The sequence below is a fragment of the Oreochromis aureus genome, linkage group 3, assembly GCF_013358895.1.
Source record: "Oreochromis aureus strain Israel breed Guangdong linkage group 3, ZZ_aureus, whole genome shotgun sequence".
Classification (NCBI taxonomy): domain Eukaryota; kingdom Metazoa; phylum Chordata; class Actinopteri; order Cichliformes; family Cichlidae; genus Oreochromis; species Oreochromis aureus.
In genome coordinates, this window is record NC_052944.1 from 49,623,219 (window position 1) to 49,638,730 (window position 15,512).

Genomic DNA, 15,512 nt, shown 5'->3' on the forward strand with positions numbered 1-15,512 from the left:
TGGATATTAACAAAAGCTATTGCACAGTGAAGGACTTTTTAAGTCTGCTGGTCCTTGACTTTGGGAGAAGCAACCTGTCACTGAACGGACTCCTCTGGTTGTTTATGGCTGTGTGCAGAGGATGCAGAGGATACCCAGCATGGTCCATAATGTCCATATTGCACCTTAATTTGTTTTTATATAAGTGCATGGAATGAGTCTTCAAAAAATACTTAAATAAGTAAATGGTGAGTCAAATTTTTGTCTTTTTTTTTCTATTTTTGCTGATCTGAAAATTGATCCGATCCGAACCGTGAGATTTTTGATGCGTTGCACCACTAGTTTTTACTGTAACACATGCACTGGTTTTCCTAAACCTTGTCTCTGACATTTGCCTTCTATACAACAATAAGTGATTATAATCAAAAGAAATAAAACTAGCACTGAAACCAATGAAAATGAAATATTTTTAAACAATAAAAACAAAGCTGAAATAAGAAAATTTGCTCTGGAAATAAAAAACTCTGAAATAAAGAAAACTAATTCAGAAAAAAATAGTTTTATAATAACTTATTATAAGTTTGTCTTGAAGCAGGGCGACAGCGCTCCGTCAGCTGGACTGTAAATCCTGCTTAAGACAACACGAGGCATCAGTTTGTATAAAATAAGTAAACGTGCTTCATCTCTCATCAGTTCAGCAGCTTTTTCTAACAGGAACTTCTCTGATTTAAAACCGACAGACGTCAGCCTACATCTGAAACCATTGAGTCAAAGTATGGTTTACTGGTGGAGGTTTGACAAAAAGCCTCATAACTTATGATGAAACTATGAGTTTTATAAGTGTGGCACGTATTATCATCACAAAGAACGCTCTGTATAATGATTTAAAATTTTATGTCTCATTTGACCTCTGACCTCTCCTTCAAGGTCAATAGACTGATCTGAAGGCCCCTTCAGTATTTAATGTTGAATAATCTTATATTTTTAGAGCACTTTAAACATACTGTCATTAAAAAAAAGTGCAGTTCATCGCTCCTCTTAAATCACGTGACAATCTGAGCTCAGACGAACTTACTGAGATCAGCAGCAGCCTGTCAGAGGCTGAGGATTAGTGAATATGTGGAATAATGACTCAGCTCTGTGGCTCTAACTTGTTAATGACGCAGAGAATGATGGTCAGATTATGAAGTATGAATATTTCTAGATTTTATTTTTAAATCTCCTGACACTCTGGTTCATGGTTTGAGAAAAATAAATATGTACTTTCACATCCTGTTTTACCTGAAAACATAACAGCTCTATGATGATTTAAATATATTTGATCAAACATGAAAATGGGAAAAACATGTAATTTATTCTATGACCATGTAAAACCATTACAGCCGTTAAACTCTGTCCTCACTGTATCAGAACAAATCCTTATAACTATCATCCATAATAATCAGTATTAATTAAGCATTAACAGTTAGAACACAAAACAAAAATTCCAGCTCAGGTGGATCACATGAGCTCTGCTTTCATTTCAGTCTTACTGCCCTCCAAAGTGTTTCTAACCACAAGTCAGATTTTATCTTCATGCAACAGTTTAATCTGAACACTTCAAGCACTTTAGTTTCCTCACATCCACTTTAGAATAACTGATGAACCCAATAAGCACATCTTCAGAGAGGAAGCTGGAGAACACACAAACTCCACACAGAAAGAGCCCAGCTGGGATTTTAACCAGCAACCTTTTTGCTGTGAGGCAACAAACTAACCACTAAATCAACATATGGACCATCATGATGACTATTTTCTGGTTTTACTGTCCAGTAAAAACACTTGGGAGGAAAGAAACAACGATAAAATCAGCTGTGTTTTATATTTTGTTTTATTTAAATTAATAATACATATGATTTGATTGAGTTGGCAAATTGGTCCTGGGTGAGGGACCAGACAAAGAGCGATTCAGAAGACCCGTATGAAAAGAACATCGAGGGAACAGTTTACCCTGCCCGGGATAGGGTTGCGGGGCCCCGCCCTGGAGCCAGGCCCGGGAGGGTGCCCCAGGGCGGCGTCTGGTGGCCGGGCCTTAGTCCATGGGGCCCGGCGGGCACAGCCCGAAGAGGAGACATGGGCCCATCCTCCCGCAGGCCCACCACCCGCAGGAGGCGCCATAGGGGTCGGGTGCAATGTGTGTCGGGCGGCGGCCAGGAGCGGAGGCCCTGGCGGACCGATCCCGGCTGCCAAGACTGGCAATAGGGACATGGAATGTCACCTCTCTGGTGGGGAAGGAGCCTGAGTTAGTGCGTGAGGTTGAGAAGTACCGGCTAGATATAGTCGGGCTCACCTCACGCATGGCTTGGGCTCTGGAACTAGTCTCCTGGAGAGGGGCTGGACTCTGTCTCAGTCTGGAGTTGCCCCTGGTGAGAGGCGGCGGGCTGGGGTGGGTATTCTAATATCCCCGGCTTGCTGCCCGCACGTTGGGGTTTTTCCCAGTGGATGAGAGGGTTTGTTCCCTGCGCCTCAGGGTCGGGAACGGGTCCTGACTGTCATCTGCGCTTATGCGCCCGAGTAGCAGTTCAGAGTACCCAGCCTTCTTAGAGTCCCTGGGGGTGCTGGAAGGTGCCCCACCTGGAGACTCTGTTGTCCTACTGGGAGACTTCAATGCTCACGTGGGTAACGACAGCGAGACCTGGAGGGGCGTGATTGGGAGGAACGGCCTCCCTGATCTGAACCCAGTGGTGTTTTGTTATTGGACTTCTGTGCAAATCACAGTTTGGCCATAACGAACACCTTGTTCGAACATAAGAGTGTCCATAAGTGCACGTGGCACCAGGATGCTCTAGGCCGCAGGTCGATGATCGATTTTGTAATCGTATCACCAGACTTGCGACCATATGTTCTGGACACTCGGGTAAAGAGAGGGGCTGAGCTGTCAACTGATCACCACCAATTTGTGAGTTGGATCAGGTGGCGGGGGAGGACGCTGGACAGACCCGGTGCACCTAAACGCGTAGTGAGGGTGTGCTGGGAACGTCTAGCAGAGGCCCCAGTCCGCGAGATCTTCAACGCACACCTCCGGCAGAGCTTCAACAACATTCCGAGGGAGACGGGGACATTGAGTCCGAATGGACCATGTTCAGCGTCTCCATTGCCAACTGCTGCATTGAGCTGCGGCCGCAGGGTGGTTGGTGCCTGCCGTGGTGGTAATCCCGAACCAAATGGTGGACACCAGAGGTGAAGGGAGCCACCAGGCTGAAGAAGGAGTCCCTATCGGGCTTGGTTAGCCTGTGGGACTCCAGAGGCAGCTGACAGGTATCGACAGGCCAAGCGGAATGCGGCTCGGGCAGTGGCTGAAGCAAAAACTCGGGTGTGGGAGGAGTTCGGAGAGGCCATGGAAAAAGACTTTCGGACTGCCTCGAAGAGATTCTGGCAAACCGTCAGGCGTCTCAGGAGGGGAAAGCGGTGCTCTACCTGCACTGTGTATAGTGCTGGCGGTGCGCTGCTGGCGTCGACTGAGAAAATTGTCAGGCGGTGGAAGGAATACTGAGGACCTCCTTAATCCCACTGACACGTCTTCCGAGGAGGAAGCAGAGTCTGGGGATGAGGGAATGACCCGCCAATTTCTGGGGTCGAGGTCACTGAGGCAGTTAAACAACTCCTCGGTGGCAGAGCCCCTGGTGTTGATGAGGTCCGCCCGAGTTCCTGAAGGCTCTGGACGTTGTAGGGCTGTCCTGGTTGACACGCCTCTACAATGTTGCGTGGAGATCAGGGGCAGTACCCTGGACTGGCAGACCGGGTGGTGGTCCCCATCTTTAAGAGGGGAGACCGGAGGGTGTGTTCCAACTACAGGGGATCACACTCCTCAGCCTCCCTGGGAAAGTCTATGCCAGGGTGCTGGAAAGGAGAGTTCGTCCGTTAGTCGAACCTCGGATACAGGAGGAACAATGCGGTTTTTCGTCCTGGTCGCGGAACACTGGACCAGCTCTTTATCCTCTCGAGGATACTTGAGGGTGCATGGGAGTTTGCCCAACCAGTCTACATGTGTTTTGTGGACTTGGAGAAGGCATTCGACCGTGTCCCTCGGGTGTCCTGTGGGAGGTGTTGCGGGAGTATGGGGTGTCTGGCCCACTGCTACGGGCCATTCGATCCCTATACAACCGTTGTAAGAGTTTGGTTCGCATTGCCGGCAATAAGTCGGACTTGTTTCGGTGGGTGATGGGCTCCGCCAGGGCTGCCCTTATCACCGATTCTGTTCATAATTTTATGGACAGGATTTCTAGGCGCAGCCAAGTGGCGGAGGGCTTCCACCGGTGGCCTCAGAATCTCATCTCTGCTTTTTGCGGATGATGTGGTTCTGATGGCTTCATCGGGTGGGGCCTCCAGCTCGCACTGGAACGGTTCGCAGCCAGTGTGAAGCAGCAGGAATGAGGATCAGCACCTCCAAATCTGAGGCCATGGTTCTCAGCCGGAAAAGGGTGGAGTGCCCACTCCGGGTCGGGGGATGAGTTCCTGCCCCAAGTGGAGGAGTTCAAGTATCTCGGGGTCTTGTTCGCGAGTGATGGGAGAAGGGAGCCGGAGATCGACAGACGGATTGGTGCTGCGGCTGCAGTGATGCGGACGCTGCACCGGTCCGTCGTGGTGAAGAGGGAGCTGAGTGTAAAAGCGAAGCTCTCAATTTACCGGTCGATCTCGTCCCGACCCTCACCTATGGCCACGAGCTGTGGGTAGTGACCGAAAAGAACGAGATCGCGGATACAAGCGGCAGAAATGAGCTTCCTCCGAAGGGTGGCTGGCCTCTCCCTTAGAGATAGGGTGAGAAGTTCGGCCATCCGGGAGGGGCTCAGAGTAGAGCCGCTGCTCCTCCACATCGAAAGGAGCCAGTTGAGGTGGTTCGGGCATCTGACAAGGATGCCCCTGGGCGCCTCCTGGGTGAGGTGTTCGGGCATGTCCCACGGGAGGAGGCCCAGGGCAGACCCAGGACGCGCTGGAGAGATTATATCTCTCGGCTGGCCTGGGAACGCCTTGGTGTTCCCCCGGATGAGCTGGAGGAGGTGGCTGGGGAGAGGGAGGTCTGGGCTTCTCTGCTTAGGCTGCTGCCCCCGCGACCCGACTTCGGATAAAGCGGATGAGGATGGATGGATGGATGGATTTGATTTTCAGTTGATGTTTTCATTTTACTCAGCTGAATACACCTGCAGTGCATTTAAATATCCCTGAAACACAACAAATGTACAAAAACTACAGACACAGAACCTTCATTCAGTGCAACAACAAACAGGCATTAATAAACAATATACAACAATGACAATGAAACACAAGTGATGCAATGACATCACTGATGGCACAATAAAGTTTATACAGACGAGCAAAAGAAAGTGAATGATGAGTCAGTCTGATTGCTCAGCAGCAACAACATACTTACTCTCACTTTTAGTTTCTGATGAAGGCAGTGAAAGAATAAACCAGTGACAGCCGAAACAGATGATAAAATAACAACGACCACAGAGACCCTGCAACGATCTGCTGATGTAGAAAAGACAAGAAAGTCACCACAAACACACAAAAACCCAAAAAGAAATGATGCAGAGAAAAGTTGGACTGTTCTCAACTTAATTCCTTCTTTATAAAAAGGTAACATTTGACCTACTTTCATCGGCTGATTCTGACCAATCGTAAGAGTCGATTTCACACAGGTTGACCAAAAATTCTCTGCTGAGCGACCTCTGAACCGAGAACAAACTTAACTTTATACTGCTGTGGATGCTCTATCTTATAAGACTGACATGATGTTTGAATCTGTAGTTTTGGTCATAGTGAACCTGAATAAAAAAGGGAAAAAAATTTGCCCTGAAAATTGAACATTTTTCTAACATTTATTTTAGCAGTATAAATGTATTCTTTATGGCAGCTCAGTAAAGTGAGGATGAAGTCACTTTTTGCAGCAAATAAGGTTTTCTGCTGAAAGTGGAACAAACAGACAGAGTCAGAGCTGGAAACTGCTCCGGTTTCAGTTTCTCCTTGTAGGCACAGAGGAGGCTTTTACTGAGGTATTTTAAAGAGTTTACAGCACAGTGTGCAGCTCTCTCTCTCTCTGCTGATGAGAGTGAATGGAGCTCACCCACCTGTCTCTGTCTTTCTTACTTTCTCACATCTTTCTGCCATTCAAAACAGGTATTTATATATCATTTATATATTTGCATAATATCCGATTGATTATTTGATTTCACTTTGGATATCAGTGTTAAAGTGATTGTCTAATTGTTCTTTACAATCCACAGCACTAATAATAATGGCCTCTGTGTTTCTATCTTTCTATCTAACATTCTCACTCTGATGGATGCATCAGGGTTCGTATTTTGCTCAAGGATATTTGGTGGATTTAAGGAGCCAAGGATCAACTCACCAACCTTTCATTTGGTAGAGGACCTGCTCTACAGCCACCTCACATGGAGAACACAGAGGAACTTGGAATTTGAATATCCAGGAAAGGTCATAGTTTTGCGTCACTCATTTTCACATTTTGTTTGCTGACCTCTGCTCTCGGTTCTTAAACTTGAGTGTTTTAAAGTAAAGTGAACATATTTAGTGGCAACAAACCTGCTGTAATTGGAAATGGCATCTCCATTTTTAAATAATCAAAAATGAAAAACACTGGCACATAAAAACATAACAACAACACCTGGATCAATACTGTGAGATTATTACACTGTCGTATGTTACATTATACCTCTAATCAAAGAATTGTTGAATCATTATACGGCTGATTAAAGATTGTGAAATCATTATGTAGTTTTAGGTTGCATTATACTCCTGATTTAGAAAAAGGTGAAGATTATTAGATTTATTAGACTGATTTGCTGTGAATGAATTACACTGTTTTATGGTACTTCATACTGCTGATTTATAAAGAGAATACTGTTTGCAGGGAATCATGGCCTTGCTTTTCTGATTGTAGAAAGAACAGAGCATACTGCACGGGAGCTACTCCCCCACATTAGCCAGGAGCAGAAAAACAGGGAGCCGAGGTCAGATAGAAAGAATGTGGATGTTTAGGTTTATGACGAGGTGGGAGCCACCAGAGGCTATAAGAGTTTGAGTAACGGTCCGACATTTTGAGATCTGCTGTGACCCTCTTTGTGCACATCTCCCATCCGGATGATTGTATTGCTCATGGTATTTGTATGGAATAATAAGAGTGTGTTGATTAAAGTGATTGTTGACTGAGCATTTAAACACCGAGTGTTGTTCTTCCTTCAGCTCCAAGATCAAAGAATTGGGGTATTTAACATTACCTACAGTCGATTGTAGTAAAGTCCACAGTGGAACCATGAAAAAAGGCCTGAAATCTATGATGTCATCTTGTTAACAGTCTGTGGGGATCCAGATCTTCTTCTTCCTCATCTTCACATTCAGGCTGCCGACAAAAATATAACTGTTACATCTCAACACAGACATGCAGCTCAATGTAACACTTAAATATCTCTAAAACCTATTGAAAACTAGTTTTTATGTATTTATTTATTTATTCTGAACACTAAAGTCAAATCTGCCAAAATCAAATGTTGCTGGATTAAAAACCAAAGTTTTTCTTTTCTAAATGAAATTGTGTATAAGACACTGACTGAACCTCTGTCAGAAGAATCGTGTTCACTTATTTTCAGCTGTGTGTTTACTTTATTACTGGAATAATTTTCTGGATTTACATGTTTGAATCCAGCTTTTGTGTGAACACATGAAATGTTTGCAGATAAAGTGAACACAGCTGGAAACACTGTGAGGAAACAGAACACGTGTTACTATACTGTAACAATGAACGGCTCCTATACATGTTAACAATGAATAAGTTGATCATAACATATTTTAGTTCAGGCAATAACTGTGAAATTGTCACTGGGAGTTGGACTGATACAGTCTCAGTGTGTTAATGATAAAGGTGAGAGGTCATCCCTTCTTGTTTTGTCAGTGAGATGTTTAGGTGCAAACATCTCACTGTTTGACTGGAGCAGGAGAGGACAGAAAAATAAAGATTGATTTTTTTTTATGCTCTTAAAAATTAGAAAAAATAAATCATCTATCTATCACAACAACAGTCATCAGGCGCTTTATTGCATGCTTTCATACTATCACTCTCACTATCACAGGAAGCCAATCTCAGTCTCATAAATGACTTTATTTGGATTGTTATTGCCTGCTGTTATCTCGGAGGGCGGTGCTATCCTACCCTGGATCACCACCAAGTCATTGGTTCAGGTATGTGGATGACACCTGGGTGACAATCAAATCTCAGGACGTACCACAATTCACGGATCACAGCAACTAGCTGGACGAACACATCAGATACACCAGGGAGGATATGAAGGCAGGTTGGCCTTCTTACACTGTGAGATTTCCATCAGTAATGGGAACATTTAAAAGCTGATGTGCCAGGTTTCCCCAACATTATAAAGCGTTTACAAGAAACCTGCAGTCAGCTGAGAACGAAGAAGTCAGTTGGATGAGTGACGAAATGTTTCTCACACTGAAAACTTTCAGATGAACAAAATCAACGTTTAGGGATCCTCTCACTTTTCTATTCAACGTTCAAGACTCAAACAGACACATTTTATTGTAACGTTTCACTTGAATAACAAAAGAGAGACAGAAAGTTTCCTCATATTCCTGATTCTTTTTTCAGGCTCGGTCTGATCAGAGCTGTGTTTCGGGAACAGCAGCTGATAAACATCACGATCCACTCAGAAACATAACATTATTAATCTTTAAAATAGAAAAGCAACTCTGGCCAGTGGCGGTCCTAGCCTGTTTGGCGCCCCGGGCGAACACTCCCTCTGGCAAATTGTGCAAATGTAGAGTCACATGATCACGCTGCTGTAAACCTGTGTAGTCAGTAGATGGTGCTGTTGGACTGTTTGTCTTTGTGAACGCTGTAACGTCAGAGTTAGGATCTACTTAGTTTAACACAGAAATATGTGTACGAGTTTTAGTTTAAGTAATTATAACTGTTATATAAACCTACAGACGTGACATGAATCTAAATGTTATTTCTTGTAGTTTATTTCCTCTTCAGAGCAAACCTATGCACACTCACAGATTACAAAGGCTGTAAAACCTGTACTGTGCCCTTCATTACTGTGCTGTGAAAATATCTGAGCCAACTAAATAAATGACTGGACTGCATTTGATTGGCTGCTGCTTGTTCTGATCGACACCCCCAGAAAGACACAACACAAAGAGCCGCAATACGTACCAGTTATCAATATTCTGATTGGTTGACCTCCATTCCTATGGTCTCTGCCTTCAATCACACAAACCCCCTCACCACCCCCTGTCCCCCTTCAGCTACAAGTACAAGTTTTGTAGCAGATTTCTCTTAAGAAGTGCTGCAAAAGTCGAAGCCCACAATGCGTGTATTTTAGACTCGAGTGGGAGCAGTCAAGCCTTCAGGGCCGAGAAGCCAGCGTGAAAGTGGACCCAGAAGCAGACTCAAGTCACGGCTGTTTCAACCTCAAACTGATTTCATTAAAGACACAGATAGACAATTGTAAAATATTACAAGGTGGAAACTTCTGAGAGGCTGGATCCACTGTAACAGAGGAGAGCGGTATTATTTCCAGTGCAGGTGAGTTGTACTGCAAGAAGATTGCTTCCTTGGCAGGCTGGTGAATCTGGGTTTTGGAGGGAGGGAGACCTTTTCTGAAGTCATGGATGGTTACAGTGAGCAGGAAAGCAGGCAGGCGGGTTTCCAGATTCTCCACAGGAAGTTGGCTGAAACTGAGCGACGCCTACTGGCAGGTAAGATTCAGGCAGGCAGCTGGTTGGAGGGAAGGACCAGTGACAGAAGAAATCCAGATAAGAGTGGAGGTGAGTGGATAATGATCTGGAGGTGCAGGAAACTGGAGACACAAAGAAGGTGAAATTAAACAGAGGAAGACTTGGAGCAAGCAGAACATGGAGGCTGATTTAAAACTACTGTTTAGATGAAAATCTGATAAATACTGTATTCACTGATCTGAGGTTGGAGTCACAGAGTTGTGGTTCTAAGTAGTAAAAATAATAAATAAGAGTAAAATTTGAAATGCAAGTCTGCAGCTCTCAATGTATTTGTGAAAACATCAGTTGATTGCAAATATTTTTTTTTCTGTATCTGCTAGTTTAAAAGACAAGAATGTGAAAACATTTTATAAGTGAAAAAAAAAACCTGTTCTACACATTCTGACCTTTTATTCTGTAAATGTTCACATTTTGCAGCATATTTAACCTGATATTCAACGGTGTAAAACACAAAAATACTTGCAGTAAAGATAAAGACACTGGCTCTGTGTCTGAAAGCCAAATGTCTCATATTTGAAGGATTAATAACTGTGAAATATTTAATGATTTTTGTGTCTGAATGTGAACATTTTTGAAATGAAAAACAATTCATGGTATAATATGTGCCATGCTGTGACAGCTTTTTATTTACTTGTCATTCATATATTATAAATGTAAAAACTGATCCGCCTCCTTTGTTCATGTTCAAAGTGTTAAACAAACAGCGTCTACGTCAAACTGCTCCACTTCCTGGACTGTGTCAACGCCTGATAACTCCTCCCTCTTCTTCCTGAAACACTGTAAATGTATTTCCTTGTTCCCTCCCCTTTAGATCTGCAGTTTGAAGATGGGTGTAACAAACATGTTGTAACGTTTCAGAGCCGACAGGCTCCATTCACTACAGAAAAGTATGTTATGACATCAGAGGTCAGAATGCTTTCGTTTCTGCCAAAGAGAAACTGAGAGGAGAAATGGCACAGAAAGGAGTTCAGCTGGACCGAGAAACTATTTCTTGTTCCATCTGTTTGGATCTACTGAAGGATCCAGTGGCTACAGCCTGTGGACACAGCTACTGCATGAACTGTATTAAAAGTTTCTGGGATGAAGAGGACAGGAAGGGAATCCACAGCTGCCCTCAGTGCAGGAAGACTTTCACACCGAGGCCTGTCCTGGAGAAAAACATTGTGTTAGCAGCTTTAGTGGAGCAGCTGAAGAAGACTGGACTCCAAGCTGCTCCAGCTGATCACTGCTATGCTGGACCTGAAGATGTGGCCTGTGATGTCTGCACTGGGAGGAAGCTGAAAGCCATCAAGTCCTGTTTATCTTGTCCAGCCTCTTACTGTGAGAAACACCTCCAACCTCACTATGATGCAGCTCCATTAAAGAAACACAAGCTGGTGGCCCCCTCCAAGAAGCTCCAGGAGAACATCTGCTCTCGTCATGATGAGGTGATGAAGACTTTCTGTCGTACTGATCAGCAGAGTATCTGTTATCTCTGCACAGTGGATAAACATAAAGGCCATGAAACAGTCCCAGCTGCAGCAGAAAGGACTGAGAAGCAGAAGGAGCTCGAGGTGAGACGACTAAACATCCAGCAGAGAATCCAGGAGCGAGAGAAAGATGTGAAGCTGCTTCAACAGGAGGTGGAGGCCATCAATGGCTCTGCTGATAAAGCAGTGGAGGACAGTGAGAAGATGTTCACTGAGCTGATCCGTCTCATCCAGAAAAGAAGCTCTGATGTGAAGCAGCAGGTCAGATCCCAGCAGGAAACTGAAGTGAGTCGAGTCAAAGAGCTTCAGGAGAAGCTGGAGCAGGAGATCGCTGAGCTGAAGAGGAAAGACGGCGAGCTGGAGCAGCTCTCACACACAGAGGATCACAACCAGTTTCTACACAACTACCCCTCACTGTCAGCACTCAGTGAGTCTACACACTCATCCAGCATCAATATTCGTCCTCTGAGCTACTTTGAGGACGTGACAGCAGCTGTGTCAGAGACCAGAGATAAACTACAGGACATTCTGAGAGAGGAATGGACAAACATCTCACTGACAGTCACTGAAGAGGATGTTTTACTGTCACCAGAGCCAAAGACCAGAGCTGGATTCTTAAAATATTCATGTGAAATCACACTGGATCCAAACACAGCATTTAGATATCTGTTATTATCTGAGGGGAACAGAAAAGCAACATTTAAGGAACAACAACAGTCTTATTCTGATCATCCAGACAGATTCACTGATTTTTCTCAGGTCCTGAGTAGAGAGAGTCTGACTGGACGTTGTTACTGGGAGGTGGAGTGGAGAGGGGGATGGGTTTTAGTAGCAGTCACATACAAGAATATCAGCAGAGCAGGAACTGTGAATGAATGTTTATTTGGATTTAATGACAAATCTTGGTCATTACATTGTGACACAAACAGTTACATATTTTGGCACAACAATGTCCAAACTGTCCTCTCAGGTCCTCGGTCCTCCAGAGTAGGAGTGTACCTGGATCACAGAGCAGGTATTCTGTCTTTCTACATCATCTCTGAAACCATGACTCTCCTCCACAGAGTCCAGACCACATTCACTCAGCCGCTCTATGCTGGACTTTGTGTTTGTGGATTTGGAGCCACTGCAGAGCTGATTAAAGTCAAATAGACCTTTGAGCTTCCAGTTTGTTGTTCTTGTCTCTCTTTGCTGTTGAGAGCTCACTGTTGTGCTGTTTCTTCTCTGCACAGAGATCACTTTATGGCTGTGAGTTTGACATCTTATGACTGATTGTCTGTAGTTACCTGTAAATTTACCTGAAATTGTATAAAAATCAATGCAGCACTTTTTCTCTGTTGAATCTTTGTGAACAGATCAGAGTGACATGTGAGAAATTTATTTCAAAAGTTTCCACTGGACCCCAAAGTAAGTAAAGGAAGTAATGATCATAAACATAATCAAGCAATAATTCAACAGTTTCAGGGCCTCAAGTTTTTTCATTGCTTAAACGACAATAACACTGGAACTTTATTTATTTTTATTTCTTAAAGATTTGGATTTTATTGGGGGCCAGTCTCATGTAGTTTAAATAGAACAAACTCCATATTATGTAGTTTGTTCTATTTTCTGAATTGACAGGATTTCTCTTCCTTTCTGTTGTTTATTTGCTTCCTTTACAGAGAAGAAAATGTTGTTTTAATACAAGAAAACCTGCACAAAAAGTAGTTCATGTCTCTCAGTCAGTCCAGTGTGTGATGTCTCGTGAACTCAGTGAGATCGATGGGAGTTTGTGGCAGAAATTATCTGATAGATTAAACGTTGTGAATAATTCTCAAACTGTTTTGACGCTGTGTTGATGAGAGTCAATCTAAGTTTCATAGTCTTTTAAAATCAATAAAATGATGAATTCTTTTGGATTTTCATCAGGGGGTCCTTTGTCCCTCTTTGGGGGGAAACTCCCACTGGGTTTAAATCTGGGACTCTCCACCATTTGACCCTTAGAACTGAAGAAGCTTCTCGGATGAGAGGTGAAACGTCTTCAAGCAACTTAAAGAAGTCCAGACGCTTTTCTTTCCAAGCTCCTTAGACCACGTAAGCTAGCGCAATAATGTTTTTTGCATATGAAACCGGAGGAGTTGTACTTACATCTTATGCCATCAGCTTGTCCTAGGTCACAGTTTCCTTCCACATATAGCTTTGCAAAAACTGCATAAAAACGTAATATTGCAGAAACACGCTTTGCCGATCCGATCAGCTGTTCGTAACACTTCCTACTTCCCATCAGCGCAAACATGTCGCCATGACCTGCCCGAAACCGGAAGTGACGTCATTTTGCAGAACTTTTTTTTTTCCCCTTCAGGGCCTTATGAGCCTATACTGGTGATTTTAAAAGTTATGTTTGACTTTCTGTGTCTTTCCTGGGATGCTTAGGACTCATATTGCACTGCTGGAAATAGTTTATTTTGATGCATATACTGTTTTTTTTTGCAAATTGGCATGTTACGACCCGGCTCAAAGTCGCAACATAAAAAAGGAGATGAATATCAGAGTGAGTGTGAGAAGAGGTTTTTCTTAAAATGGCATAGCAGGTTCGCTAAAATGGCTGGTGCCACCAAGGCAAAGACAAGTGAGCTCCCTGAAAGCCTGCCTCAAGTATGCTTTTATCCACACCTGACTAGGTGTGGCCAATTAGCACCAGCTGAACACATTAAGATGATTAGGGGCTGCAGAGGGACGTAACACCTCCTCCCTCAAAAGGGTTCCTCTAGGACCCCTAAATTTATTAAGAGCCCCTCTGAAGCCTTCAGGTCCTTGACCCACAAACCTGAAATAAAAGTAAAAGCTAACAGAAACACAGTGTTCACATTGTAGTTGGCATCTGCAAGCATGGATGGGCATGAGGATTTGAAGTTGCCACACTGAACACACACAAAAAGTAACATGTGACCAACACAAAGGAGCACAACAGTCACAAACCCAAAATGATTACCTGACCTGCTACAACACAAAACCAAAAGTAGCAACAAATAATCACAACTAAGTGATCTGTTGTCTCCACCACACAAACAGTCACATACAAGTGGCCCTATACCACAACAAGTTACTTTAATCCAAAAAGTTCAGTAGAGCAAACACACTAGTGACCAACCACAAATGGAGAGCTATGGCCACACAATGATCACATCAAGGGTGGCTCAGCACCCCACAGTGTTATTGCCATCACCTGGCCAACAACACTCACAAGTGATCCAACAAAACAGCCATATTCCCCACAACACTAAAGGTCACAGCACGAAACACTCACCTCATGAGGATCTCATTAGCATCCATCAACACTGAGATATGCACACACAGTACACATTATGCCAACTTAAAAACAACCTACCTGCCAAGTTTGGTGCCACTAATTAACTGTGAGCAACTCCCATCCTAAAACGCTAAAAACAAAACTTGACCTGTCTAGTCTTCAGTGGTGTACCGGGCTCGAGGCACCTTTAAACGCAAACTCAAGGGTAGGCAGCAGACCAGGGGTACAGTCTCCCACCAAACCCTGAAGCGTACCCCCACCCAGGATAACCACCAAACACAAAAAACTAAAACAACAAAGCAAAACAACAAACAAGTGCTTCGATGGAAGGGCAGCATAGCCACCCAGCTGAAACACACTTACTAAAGGGAGTCTGCCCAATTACAGTGAACACCATCACTCACCCACTTAAAAGCAATACAAAAAACTAATATTCAGTCTCCACTAAAATGTCCAAACGATCCCGGACGAGCCCCCACTTATGTTACGACCCGGCTCAAAGCCGCAACATAAAAAAGGAGATGAATATCAGAGTGAGTGTGAGAAGAGGTTTTTCTTAAAATGGCATAGCAGGTTCGCTAAAATGGCTGGTGCCACCAAGGCAAAGACAAGTGAGCTCCCTGAAAGCCTGCCTCAAGTATGCTTTTATCCACACCTGACTAGGTGTGGCCAATTAGCACCAGCTGAACACATTAAGATGATTAGGGGCTGCAGAGGGACGTAACAGGCATCATAATATTTATTTTTCGTTTTTCCTGCAGTCTATAAAAATTGGCGTATTTAAAAAATAAAACTATAAAGACACTCAAAATAAATCTCCTATGATGGGAAACCATTTTGTGCAACTTTTTTGTATTTGCAGTTTTGAGGGATAAGCCTCTTAAATTTCTCTAACTAGAAATATATGTTAAAAAAACAAAAACAATTTTCATTTTTTTGTAGTTTTTTTGCACTTTTTTGCA

The 15,512-nt window shown here is 43.7% G+C and overlaps 2 protein-coding genes across 2 annotated transcripts in view; one reads left to right on the forward strand and one right to left on the reverse strand.

Moving 5' to 3' along the window:
* Window positions 1-9,442: 9,442 nt before the first annotated feature.
* Window positions 9,443-15,512, reverse strand: part of LOC120439491 (genetic suppressor element 1-like) — a 48,514-nt gene continuing 42,444 nt past the window's right edge. Inside the window, exon 3 of the transcript XR_005612658.1 lies at window positions 9,443-9,854. The gene's annotated coding sequence lies outside the window, so the exon portion shown is untranslated. The remainder of the gene's footprint in view (window positions 9,855-15,512) is intronic.
* LOC120439469 (tripartite motif-containing protein 16-like) lies at window positions 10,585-12,587 on the forward strand. Its single transcript, XM_039610482.1, has one exon. The coding sequence runs from the start codon at window positions 10,743-10,745 to the stop codon at window positions 12,411-12,413; it is 1,671 nt and encodes a 556-aa protein (XP_039466416.1). The 5' UTR covers window positions 10,585-10,742; the 3' UTR covers window positions 12,414-12,587.